Source organism: Typopeltis vanoorti, chromosome 9 (assembly GCF_054136105.1).
Source record: "Typopeltis vanoorti isolate ZY-2024b chromosome 9, IOZ_Tvanoo_1.0, whole genome shotgun sequence".
Classification (NCBI taxonomy): Eukaryota; Metazoa; Arthropoda; class Arachnida; order Uropygi; family Thelyphonidae; genus Typopeltis; species Typopeltis vanoorti.
In genome coordinates, this window is record NC_143557.1 from 59,166,929 (window position 1) to 59,181,005 (window position 14,077).

The 14,077-nt window shown below is 34.8% G+C and overlaps 1 protein-coding gene across 8 annotated transcripts in view; it reads right to left on the reverse strand.

Moving 5' to 3' along the window:
- The window catches only part of Cen (cerebellar degeneration-related protein 2-like), a 274,212-nt gene that overhangs the window by 87,586 nt on the left and 172,549 nt on the right, over positions 1 to 14,077 (reverse strand). The window contains exon 1 of one of the 8 annotated variants that reach the window (XM_090397368.1): positions 13,386 to 13,780. The exons of the other annotated variants lie outside the window; for them this stretch is intronic. Coding sequence (XP_090253494.1) covers positions 13,386 to 13,488 — 103 coding nt within the window. The 5' untranslated portion in view covers positions 13,489 to 13,780. Of the gene's footprint in view, positions 1 to 13,385; positions 13,781 to 14,077 lie in introns of those variants that run through there. 8 annotated transcript variants of the gene reach the window in all.

The window sequence follows — 14,077 nt, forward strand, 5'->3', positions numbered from 1 at the left end:
GCACTAATAAAAAATATAAAAAAAAAACTATTTTCTATGGAATGTGTGGAGACATACTATTTCCCCTAATTGGGATATAATTCTGTTCAGATTTGGATGATGAAGCAAGGTTTCACACAACTCTTGGTGTAAGTGTTCCATAATATAATTATGTTAGTGAACAACCTAATCTTCCTTCAATGAATTCAATGATTGGTGGAGACGGCATGTTCAAGTCTGAACAGTTCTGGTTCATGGAATTTAATGTAATCTAGGTGTTCACGATAAACAGCCACCAATCTACTAGACTGGTCAAAATATGATAACCCAAACTGGAAGACCGAAGAGAAGAGCAGCCCAGATAATAAATACTTACATGTAGGATAAAAAGAAACCTTTAGGTCCCCAAGAGATCAAAGTCACAAATGAACTAGCAGACAAAGGAATCAAAAATGCTCAGAAGGCCTTTTAGTCTGTTCACAATGGATTAGACAACCCTGTCTCCCGAACTCTCCGAGGTTCTACACTTTATGTTTCTGCCAAAAAAGGTCTTTGTCACTATGTGATAGAAGCTTAACTAAAAATTTGATATCTTGTTAGCTGTGTCAATCCTCTTTTTCATCTGCTAGGGAATCCTAGTAAGATAGTAATATTTCGGGCCTCTCTACAGAGGAAATCAATGCTCTGTCTAAATGTCCCGATTTTGCTATAGCTCTAAACGTCGTTCTTGTAATGCTAGTTTTTTTTTCTGGCTGTAGATGAAATGCCATATTATGTTTCCTGAGATATAGCTAACTAAATTCATTTTCAAGTCCAAGCCTCCTCTTCCAAATTTCCTTGAAGGCCTTACTCTAAGGAGAAACACTAATTCAGTTATTAACAAGGCTGATAAAAGGAAAGCATTAGTGGTTCAAGATCAAAAGGAATATTACAGAAAATTGCTAGAGTCAGTTGTGTGTGCATTGTCAGTGAATGATTTCAAGGAAAAATATGACAGGTATTGATATCTTGATGTAATGAATCACCTGCAAATAGTCTACAGACTCCATGGAGGTGCCCACATGTAATAGTATAATTTCTTGCTTTTTTCTCTTTCCTGCTTCCATACCAAGAGTCTCCATTTGTTGGTATAGCCTCCCACTTCAGAGGACTTGAGCACAAACTGTGGAAAGCTATTTTGAATACATTCAAAAAATAATGATCATAACTATATTTAACACAAACTTACAACAGACTGGAAATGAAACAAACCTAATGCTTCGAGAATACTTCATTACTGGTTTCATATAATAATTTACAATCTGCAGTTCTTCTGTGGTTAAAATTCAATATTGCTTTTAATAGTTTGTGATGAATCAGAATATAAGACAACCAACAGTGATTTTCCCTTCTTTCATGGCAAAAGCCATTTTAATGAGGGAGGGAATGAAACAGCATGACCAGAAAATAACAGGCTATTCATTACTGACAATAGATATACTTAAAAAAAAAAAAAAAAATGCAAGGTTTAATGAAGACTTCTTACAACCACCAGTTAATAATAGCTACCAAGGTCTGCCTGACCTTAAAGAACAAAAACATACACTATCTACCAATAATTGTCTGGATATCCTGTTATTTGAAGTTATGGAACATTCCAGGTTTGTTAATAACATAAAAACCAGTATACAGATAGTAGGAAGCAGTATTTCATTGTAGCAGTTGAATACAGGTGGTATGGCAACATGACATGAACTCAGTAACTTCAACAGAGGTGTCATCGTGGGCTGTCACGTTGGCATGTCCATACTTGCCATTGGCTCTTAACTAGAACATCCAAAATCAACAGTTGATGTATTCAACAAATGGAGACATTCTGGCATCACTAGTGCAGGAAAAACACCCAGGGTAGCCACCGAAAATGACTAATAGGAACAGGAGTGTGTTAAAACAGTGTCAAAAACCAGCTACAATTGGCAGACCAACCATGACGAGTTCCAGTAATACCATGGTAAGCACTAATATTGTACAAAAAAAACTCCATTTACTGGGTTTCAACAGAAGAGCAGTAGCACAAGCCAAACATCACAACAACAAACAAGGCAGCTCATCTGGCTTGGTGAGCATGTGAACTGGACAATTGACCAGTGGAAAATCAGTATTCTGTTGTGATGAATCAAGCTTTTGCTACTGCTGTGCCACAAAGCTGTAGCTGTTATGAAATGGTATGAAGAGATGGGTGTTAAACGACTGCCCTGCTCAGAGTCCTGACCTCAACCCCATCATACACTTGTGGGACAAATTAGAGTGGCAACTAAGGTCCAAAGCAGCACATCCTCTGTCATTGAACTCAGTGGTGCTTTGATGGAAAAATGGAGACAAATTTCACCCACTGTTCGCTAGGCATTGGTGGAAAACTTCCCTCAAAGGGTGCAGGAAGTGATTAAAGCCAAAAGGTGGACATAACCGATATTAGGGTTTGCCTGCTGGTATCAGTTGTAAATTGCTAGTGTCTGGACAATTATTAGTAAATAGTGTATGGTGAGAATGGAATGAGTTGATTGAAGGGTGACAAGCAAGTAGAAAGTGCTCACAGTGTTGTGAATGCTACGATGAATAAACAAATCTTGATATGAAGATATGCTGCTAGTTGAGCATGACTTGCAATGAGCAACACCATTGTAGAAGGTTGGCTATTAATAATATTTTAATTATGACAATTATAGATAGATGTGGAATTAGTGATGATAAATGAATTGAATTTCTAAAATACGAGGTTTGTTATGGTTATTTGGGAGTTACAGAAAGTAATTGAGGCTGTGTATTATGCCTGTAAATTGCGAGAATGAAAGAATTCTGACCAATTTGCCTGTAGGATGAAAGACCATATTTCCTTGAAGAGAAACTAACACCTCTGTATGAATTTGGAGAAATAACAAACTTGGACAGCATGCAGTAAAGTAAAGGCTCTGGTTAAATGCTTAGATTTTATAACAGTGGAAGATATAATTGTGAATGAGATGCTGATGTTGACAAAGATAGTTGTGTGGACTTGATCTTGAAATATAAGGAAGCATGGTTAAGCTTTGGGAATGGTGAGAATATACGGAACAACAGGATATCATGTAAAAGAGGGAACTGGGAAGATCAGTAGTGCTTGTGAGTTAAATATGTGAAGATAGCAATTACTTTTATATGCAAAGAAGGAAATACAGGGCAGCTAAAATGAATGGCTAGTAAATTTAAGCAGGAATTGCAGAGAAGATTACAGGAAAAACAGAGAGCAGTGAACAAGTTAAATAAAATCCAAAAGTAATGCCCCAATTATGATAGGTTCCCATTCAAAAAAGATGTCAATGAAATTTAAAAAATAAAAATAAAATAAAATTCACCATTTTCATAAACTCTCAACATACAGGATAAATGTACTGGAAGTGAGGGAGGCTACATCTCTCTCTAAATACATCAACTCAACTGCATAATACGTTCCTCATAACTGTTGTAGTAAAATTCAGGAGCCATGTAGAAAAATTTTAGAACCATTTTTCTCACATCTGCTTTAATCCTGTTTGTAATGTTCAAAAGACCCTTGCAATGTCTCTTCAATTTAACAAACAACTAGAAGTCATTTAAATCTATTACCTGCAAAATATTAAATTAGAAAAAGTTGTCTGACAAGCATTGAGTTGTGTATGGAAAAGCAGTGCATAAAGAAAAGGAGAAAAGAACCAGTGATAAAGATTTCTGTGCATTTTGTCCTTGGACTGCTACTGTTCATTCCATATCTTTGGAATACCATGAATGGTTTAGACATATTTCTATGTCACATAAAAGAGAGAAAGTGTCAGTGATCAGTAAAGATGTCGATGGTATTGGTTCTTCATGGTTCTTCATGAATATTTAAATAAGTCGGAGATCAGAAAAAATGCATTTCAATGTAGAAAAGTGCAAGGTAATTCTCTATCTGAATTCAGGAAGACAAATTTATACCTATACTGTATGCACATGTTTTATAGTTTGTAATTATGTCCAAAGTAAGTAATGCTCTATATACAAGGACAACATATGTTTGTCAGTTATATCTGTTCTGGTTGGTTTTGGTTTGAAGGAAAAAGTCTCTGGAAAGGAAATTCTGCTCTCTCTCTCTAAAAATCAAATCTAAAAAATAAAAAAAATAAAAAAAAAATAAAAATATATATATATAGCACGCCGAACATATTTTGATTTGATTTATATCAACACGAGCTCTATATGCTTAAAGGGTTATCATGCTCATCTAGAGCAAGCTTTTACAAACAGCCATGCCCAAGGTGATATTCAAATCCACAACCTGTTGGTTGGAGAGCAGGTGTGCTATCCACTTGGCCAACCAGGCTGATGACACACAATTTTATTTTTTTTAAATTTTTTGTGGATCCCATTGATAAAAGGTTGCAAACTGACAGCACATTAGAATTAATGGGTAGGGTAAACGTTAGATTATCTAAATCATGGTCTAGAGAACAAAATATGGAACTTTTTCAAGCCTACAGGTTTCCAAATAAACAGGAGAGTGATTTCGATACCAGGTAATAAAATTCATCTTCAATGTAAAATTATGAACATTTTTTTAAGTAAACCTTCTAGATCCACAGCTGACCTAGCTTATATCGCACATCTCTGGGCAGCCATGAAAAAGGTATGGAGAAACCTGTGTAGATGTTCCTGAAATTTGCAGAATGTTTGAATTTAGCAGCAATGTCTGCTGCAATTCACTCTCCATAATTGGGTAACTAGCCTTCTCTACCTGATCCCTCCATTTCATGGCAAAAGGCTTCCTCTCCAAATATCATCTAGCCTTAAACACTGATTTCCACACAGTTCTTCAATTGGACAAGAACTTAGTCAAGTCTTCACAACTACTAAAAACAGTCTTTTGCCTTCTTTTCCTTTTTTTTTTTTTCGATTGCTATTTTCCTCTTGCTTTCATTTTTTCCACTAGGCTTCTTTTTCTACTTAAGGTACTACTTTTTAACCATTAACTACAAACACTATACAAATCCATCCAATCTTAGAATACTGTTTATGTCTGTGATGATGCACTATACTTCCTAAAATTCTTTAGGCTGTGCAGAGAAGAGCAATTCAACTAATAAACCTTCTTATGCTAGATCCTACTTCTATTTCTCTGTTCTTTAAAACAATTTCCTTATATTCTCCACAACCTCCATCTTTTCATGAAAAATATCAAGTCTTCCATCTTTCATTAGCTCAATTCAACCATCTCACAGAAGACTGTTTCAGCTATGTGAGATAGCATCTCAAGTAATATCCTGACAATTCTGATCAAAGAGGGATGCAACCAAATTGACACCATTCTTTCAATTTCAAATGAGCCTGTTTAAAATACAAGCAGCATGTGCTTGTATTTTAATGCTGTTGCAAAAAAAAAAAAAAAAAGTTGTTTATTATTACACGTTGGAAAATTAACTTCTCTTTTATGATCACTGTAGTTAACTATGTTGCTTGTAAGATTTTAACATTTTGGAAAGCAAAGATAGGATGCAGAGTATACAACTGAGTATGGATATCTCACAGGAGGTTGGGGAGATAATGTAGACAAAGATTTGAAAGTTAGGGGATGCTGCTAAAACTGTGAGGATAGATCATGACAATTATGCAGAGCCACTGACATATATAAGTGATGGTTTATATAAGGCATGATTACACCACATTGATTTCTGTATACAGATTTGGTCACATGGTGATGAAGATATACTGTATAGCATTCAGGGACAAAGTGATTTATTGGGAATGATAGATTGAAGAATAGGAGGAGGAAATTATGGTGACTTAAGCTGATAAGGGAATTGCTGCTGGTTTAATGTGTTAGATTTTTCACGGAATAGAGGAGATAGGAGTAAAAGAAGAGATGAGGCACAGAAGCTCTATAAGATGGATGTAAACAAGTTTTTGTGTGGAAAATGCAAAATTAGCAAATGAGTAAGTCATTGTTTGATGACTACATGATGAGATGACCCCATGGAAGTCTAATAAGAAATGTGACATTTGTAACTTGACTATAGAATCAAAAAGTCCCTCATTTAAAGATGTCTAACTGCATCAACAAATAGGGCTTCAGATTTCTGGTCCTCTAAGTCATTCCACATGTTAATGTAGTTAGCATTTTCAAACAAGTGACAGATTCATGATTTTATTACAAAAACTTATTCTTTTTATAAAAAGAACTTTATGCCCTTCGATTGGAAAAGACCTGAGTTTGATTCTCGTTGTGAAGAGAGGCATCCTTATAAGGGCTTTTTCAATTGAAGAGGAGTTAGCCGATCTCATACAGAGGTAGAAGGGTTTTTCATCCCGCATACAGAGAAATCGGACCTCAGAACACATGCAATTTACAGACAAAAAATACTTTGTCAGTGATGAAGGTGGTAGATAAAGCTTTGATGGTAGTAGTAGCATAGTAGGAGAATGAAATAGTAGTGGAGAGTGTGACATGTATTTAGCAAAGTAGAGTAGTATTCTCCCGTGATGAGTCTTTGCACTCAATGGAGGTGTCACATAATAATAATATAATAAAATTGAAGAAATGAAACTTTCCCAGCAAAAAAGAATTAGTAGCATCTCGAATCATTTTCATGTTTCCTTGAAATTACACTGATAACGTGCTTAAATATAGCAAATGAGAAACAAAAATTTATGTGAAATTCGCAAATTAGCTTCATCATATATTTTAGATTACCAAATCAAATCTCAGGATAAAGTTTAATTTGTTATTACTTGGCTCAGAACGTGGCAAATAATTATCCTTCCTTTTGCACAAACTAAATACCCTGAAGCGAAAGCATTTTTTGGCATTTGGACACTGGAAAAAACTGTTTCATAATACAATGTTTGGTTTCCCTTCCTGTCTAAAAGGAATCTAATAATTTGAGTCAATGCACTGATATACGTACAGATTGCATCCTACAGTATGTATACCATACATTTAAAGAAATTTCCTGGATCTTAAATTTTTGTTTCTTAATAATTAGCCTCATTTCTGAAGCTGTGGACATATTTAATAATTATGTGTGCAAGCATTCATGTCCATTTATTTATTTATTATTAACTAATAATTACAATCTTTTCTATAGTAAGCCCACAGATTCGAGACCCTTCGACACTTCTGGGCATGTCAACAGGAGGAGAATCCATTCTGATAATAGGGTAATCAGTCCATATTGTGGGACAGTTGTTTATTATTACACATTGGAAAATTAACTTCTCTTTTATGATCATTGTAGTTAACTATGTTGCTTGTATAACAGTTGGAAAATTTTACCTATAAAGCACGTGATTTCGCGTGTTGGTGACCAATTAGTACGTCCTTCATTTCTTTCTCCCCTTCAGCATGAATTGACTATTCTTGGCAAGATGCAAGCAGAGATCTACAAACTGTGGGCGAACTATATGCATGCTATTTTTTGTGTCTAAATTTTTCTTACCTGTATATTATAGAAAACAAAGCAAAGTATGAATTTGGTCTGTATTATTAATCCTATAAGCTATCTTGGCAACTTTAGCAATGTGCTCTCTAAACTTCTATCTATAATTTCACCACAGAAAGAAAGTGTAAGGAAAGGGAAGGAAAATAAGAAAAGGAGAGAGAAGGGAATAAGCAGAGCCTAACAAATAGATATAGAGAATATGTTGTGATAAGTTCATGGGTGGCAGGAGAAGTCATTCTAGAAGCTGCATGAGCATCATTTAAGTAAAGAAGTGAAAAAGTTTTTTTTTTTTTTTTTTTACATGGCACATGTTTAACTTGGTGCTAGAGCGAGAGGTAAGTGTACACATTAAATATATTCAAGGCAGTATACTTGGTACTATAGTCTATACCGAGAGTTTGGGCTTATGCAATGAATCCTTGGACAGCAGATATCTGAAAATAATACTAATACACGCTTCTATATGTGCAGCATTTTTCTTCGCTTTGTCCCAAGTATTATGTTGTGTAAATTCTATCCATATAAAGATGGTAAGGGATTAGATAATCTGGATACCCAGCTCTAGAGGAAAAACATGGAACTTTTTTCAAGCTACTTCAGATCTTTAAATAAGTAGAGGGGTGGTTCTACATTTGGTGATGAAATTCATCTACCCCCCCCAAGAAACATTCGCAAAATATCCATATATATCCAAAGTAGCCCTGTAGTGGAATTTGAATCCACAGTCTAATGGTCGGAGAGAGTGAATGCACTAATTACCACCAGCAGTGTGCACCATGTAAAGTAGAATATTTCTGGGCCTCCACAGAGTAAAAGATTCATCAGAAGTCTTAAACATTCAGCATAAGAGCATTCACCACCTACTCCAGCAATGAATTCCACTATTAATTCAATGTATCTCCTTTCCATTTCCTCACATGAACATTTACATCAGGGATGACTTCTTGTTTTCCTACCATCTATTACCCTATCCCATATCTATCCATCTGATATGACAGACATATCAAGTTGGTGAAAGGAGCCTATCATATTTTCTATCTGCTAAGTACTGTACTGTAGATTTCCTTAATCTGTCCTCACATTCACACTTCAGAGCCTTATGACAGACTTTAATTACTTACCTCTGCACTCTGAAGTTCTCAGATGACCAGATCTATGAGAGAAATACAGATGTGGCATGATTAGTAGAATTATCACTACCTTTTCCTTATTATGTTTTCATTGTGGCAAGAATTCTCTAGGTAACCTTAACTTTTGTAATAATTCCCCTGTCAGATCCCTATCCACCTCACTTTCTCCACTTCTAGAGTGAAATTGTGCAAGTACACCCTGTTCCTCCTTTTGCCAAAGTGCATTTATTTATTTATTCATATGGGATTTCCCCTCCCCCCCATTTTGGTTAGAAAAACCCAGGTCTTTCTAACCAAAGGGCTTTGTCTATACTGACTGAGCTACAGAGGCTCTACCAAAGTGCATGACTTCACACTTAGTAGTGTTAAACTGGCACTCCCATTCATTTACCCAAAATATCAAATTCAGCATTAGCAGACAACTGAATATTTTCTCTCAAACCTTGAATTATATCAGTGATATATATAAATTAATATCTCAAATCATAACCCTTGTTGGTATTCCCCACTTGTCACTTTTCCCTTGCCCCATATAAAGCAAAGAACTGATTATTTTGTGCTGTGCCAATGTAACTGAACTCAAATATAAGCCACTAGCAGTTGCAAAATGACAATTTAATACTTTTAAACTAGTAGATTTTTGTTTTCACTTTGTTATTAAGTAAATTATAATACACGGCCCATAATGTATAGCAATATATACTTGTGAAAGGAAGTGTGCTTTGCATTATGGAATACTAAAGCAAATGATGTGAAATGAACAGCCTCTCTATACAAGTAGTCTACTTATGATACTCCACACAGACTGTTTGCTTACACCTGGATAGGATTAAAACAAGAATATAAAAACTCTTGTCTATTATAATGTACTTTAAACCTTTATATAATTGATTGTGTATGCTTGCATGTGACAACTGGTTATGTTACTATTAAACAGCTAAACATATTTTGCTCCTTCAGTGTTGTGAATTAAGCCACAAAATTCCAGATGAGTACTTACCAAAATCTAAGTTTATCTAGATGTCTAAAATCTTCTGGCACTTCCAGAAAAAGTGGAAGTTTGTACTGAGTAAGCAGATCTTAGAAGTGCAAGCATAATATTTCCCTTCGTTGCACTGTGGAATGAATGCATGCATGAAGTTCTGGAGCAAAAACTTGTATTACATAGAAATGCATTTTTTTTAATTAGCCAAATGTCAAACGGTAAATGCCAAATGGTCGAGGATGCAGAGAAGCTGGTGTATCAGCAATTTTTATTTTATTTTCTTTTTTTGAAGGCCAACCCATGCACAAGGCTTTTTACAAAACCATTTTTCAATACCTTTACAAGATGCAGTTCGTTGGAAATGGTCTCCGTGGTCTTCAAGCAACTGGTTTTTTAGCACTATGACCTTGTGCTGTCCAGAAATTCTTAACCAAGTACAACATATCTGGTGCAATACCTGTCTTACCAGATTAACAGGTCTGGGAAAGAGGAAGTTAGAAAGCTCTGTAACTTTTTTCCCAGACTAAAAAGCATTATAAAAGAGAAATGAGCCATAGCATATATATATCACTGAAATGACATGGCAAATGCAGGTTATACAAACAACCTAATAGATGCTGTAAACTTATGTGATGTATTCTAACAAAAACAAATTCTGTTCAACATATTTTAAAATCAACTCTTGTATACTCTTATGTAGAAACTAAAGATAATTGACCAACATTAAATCAAGCTTTGAAAAATACTGCTGGATGCAAAAATCTCACCAATCTCTCCCTCCAAAGAATCGAGCAGATCTCTGCAAATACATTCGACTGAGAAAAATTTGTTTAAATATGACAGTCTCTAAATGTGGTTGTTTCTATAAATAATAGATTGAATCACTATATAATCAGAAATAAATACAGGTAAAACATTAAAGTCAAGGAAGAACTACACTGATGTTATGGAGGTTTGCAAAAACTGAAAAATCAGTAATCTGAATATATATATATATAAATATCAATATATTAAGCTGGCCTGGTTAGCCGAGTGGTTAGTGTATCCACTGTCCAGCCAAAAGGCTGTGGGTTCGAATCCCACCGTGGGCATGGATGTTTGTGATTGTCTGTGAAAATACTAGTGTTGGTGGTGGTAGATGGTGAAAGTAGGTGCGGGTGGTGGAGACGGAGAGTTGTAGAGTAGGTGCCCTCCCTCGATGAGTCTTTGGACTCCCTGGAGGTGTTATGTAATAATAATAATAATAATAATCACTAAATCAGCCATTTCACTGTACTCATGAGTACAAGTTCTACAAAAAGGTGTTTTAGAAATAGAGGTTCTAAAAACAAAGCGATGGAATTAGAAGGTGGGGGAAGGATGTTTTTATATAGTTCTCTCATTTATCTGACCTTCAAATTAATAAGAATTCGATTATCCAACCCTGAATATACAACTAACTTCTGTGAAAGTATTGTGTAACTGTACCTTCAGTTATCCAACCAGCAAACTGCCATCATTGTATGGTTGAATAATTGCGAGATTGCTGTAATATTACACACACTGATTGATTTTTAGGTTTCAATAGTATAAGCATTCCTCACCTATAAAAGATACTTCAATGTATAAATCATGACTTACCAATGCTCAAATGGTATTTATTTTTTATTGCTTTTTTGTAACAATTCCACAAAAGGTTGTAAACCCACAACATATTAGTACTGCGGGTGGGCCAAGAGTTAGATAATCATAAAATCTTGTTCTAGAGAAAAACAGTATCTATTCAAACTACTGCAGTAATCAGGGTATTTGAACTTAGATGCTTAATATTCTGCCCATTAAGCCAGCATCTAAAAAAAATCAATATGAAGTTATAACAGACTTCTAGATCACCAAATAACTGAAGCCATGATGCACGTGTGTTGTTAGTCAGTTCGTCTATTATATGGCAAAGAAAATCATGCTACCTCAAATTCAGTAGAAAAGTTCTTGTAGACCATTAAGAAGAAAGCTTGATATATGAAGAAAATTACCAAAAACATTTGCTATAATACAGATCAATGTTAGAGAAATACAAAATATTTTCCACGTGATTTTCTATTATAAAGGCTGACAATTTCATGAGAAATTATGTGCCTTTAGTGATTGTCAAGTCTAGCTGAAAGTGAACATTTCTTGTCGCTGTCCCTTATATATATAATAAAACATTCATGACTGATGTTTTTCCTATGCCATTCTATTCAGTTTATCATCTAAATTCTGAAGTCAATGTTCCATTATTTTTCAATTCAAAGTAAAAACGAATTGCCAGAAATTCGTTCTTCAGAAAACTCACTAACATACTGGGTCGCTTTGGCGGTAGTAAGTACCAACTGTTTTCTATGAATGAAAATCTTAACGTTATATATAGACAGACTAAAACATAATGTAATCCTTCAAGTTCAAATGGGATATTATTACTGTTGTTATGTAATACTTCCAGGGAGTCCAAAGACTCATCGAGGGAGAGTGTGTCAACAGCATCGAACGATTGAATTCCTTCCAACTACTGACCTCGCTCAAACTTGCTTAACTTTTTGCGTGAGCCATTAGTAGCAGAGGCTTTACCAATCATCCAACCCTTAAACTCTTATTTCAATCGATTCCAGATTATGTGCAAAATGTAGTTAAAATGTATTTTTTTTTTTTTATACAGACATTAATTACAACATGATTAGCAATCGCAGTGTTGATGTGACATTTAATATGGCCAAATAATTTTCCTCGTTTACTGCATAAGTTCCCTCATTCAGTATTGTGTAATTCCCATCTCCATAATTCAGTTGAAAAACGGAGGATTTTAAGTGCATTCGTGCAAAACCGACAGGCCTCACGGCCTGTAATAATGAAAATAATATGGGGTATAACTACCAATTCCGTTTACTATACTATACACCCGATGAAAGCTTCTCTTTTACCAATGACGAGCTCAAACAGTGAAATGTTCTTATGTTAAGACTTGGCATGTTTTGTGTAATATGGTAGGATAAATTGTTTTTAAAATGAAATAGAATTTTATTAATACCTTGATCTACCGCCATGATAAAATATGGAAGAAACTAATTATTCTTAATTACATGAACAAAATTAATAAACGAACATGCGATGAGAACACTTTCAAAAATTCAGAACTCTTATATGATATATTTTAATAATGATAAACTTCCGCAATGAAACTGGTGCGAACTTCAGCTTTATTTCCCCCCCCCCCCCCCTTTACCGGAATAAAATAATGTACAGGCTGAAACTGAAGTAAAATTTGTATGTATCAAGCGTATTAAAAAATATATATATCCTATTATGAAACATTTCAAAAAAAAAAAGATAACAATACTAAAAGGGCAATCGAATAATATAAGTTCGGTAAATGATTTCTTCTGTATGTCAAAAAACTTACTGAGATTCCCGTTTCCAAATGAAATTAGATTGGCTGCATCGGCATAATTCCCGCATAGACTGCAGTACAAACCAGCATGGTATTGGTAGTGCTGTTGTGATTTAACTTATTAGTAATATAATGGCGTATTCGTATGATTTCAATTTAACCCGCAGATTTAATAAATTATGTTCTCGGCAAATAAGACCAATCAAAACTGGCAGATGATTAATTACAAATTTGAGTCTATTGGATGTTTTTATTAAAGTTATCTTTAGGTTTAACTGTTTTTCGAAAGAAACTAATCATAAGCGGAACAAATAACCTATACAGTTGTTCCACTGCAAGTTTAAGAAAAGAAAAGAATTACAAAAAGATAACCAGAAAGATGAAGAAAATACCGGTTACATTTGACAAAGAATTGCTCCTACCTGTTTCATCCAAATCTTTCTTCTCCTCTGCCTCACTCTCGTAGATGAAGTTACGAGACATATGTATTTCAACTGCAGTGGTTAAGTCAGCTGTAGCCATCATATGGAACGCAAAACTAAATGTTTTGTTCCACTTCTTTGCGAAGAGATTTACATCAGGTTTATTATTCTTTTTTTTTTTTTTTATCACTAAATATCCAGACGAAACGATTTTACACAAAAAAATGCCAAACTAAAAAGTTACAATCCAATAAGCCAAAATCAAAGTTTCACTACTGAAGATGCAATTTCTAGTTTATCGCTGTTGCATTTAAACAAAACAAAAATTTTCTGTTACGGAAACTTCACTACCACTATTTACAGCCATTTACCGGCCATACAAACTACCCTCCACAACACCAACCTCTATATTCCTCGCCAAAACGTCGTCTGCCTACCGGTTCATTTAACAGCGGAGTGTATAGAAACCACTATGATAGCTGTAGGGCCCGAGGATAGATAGCGTGTAGCGACCTCTATACTCTAACGCTAGATATCGTATGGAGGAATTTCCTTTTCATTCAATACAGGCAATTATGCTCCGTTCGCTCTTAAAGAGCGACGTGACTATTTTATTTGTCTTTCGAAACAGGTGATGCAGCTTATTTTCAAAAACAGAAGTTTAAAAAACAAAGTGTTTATTAATGTACGTT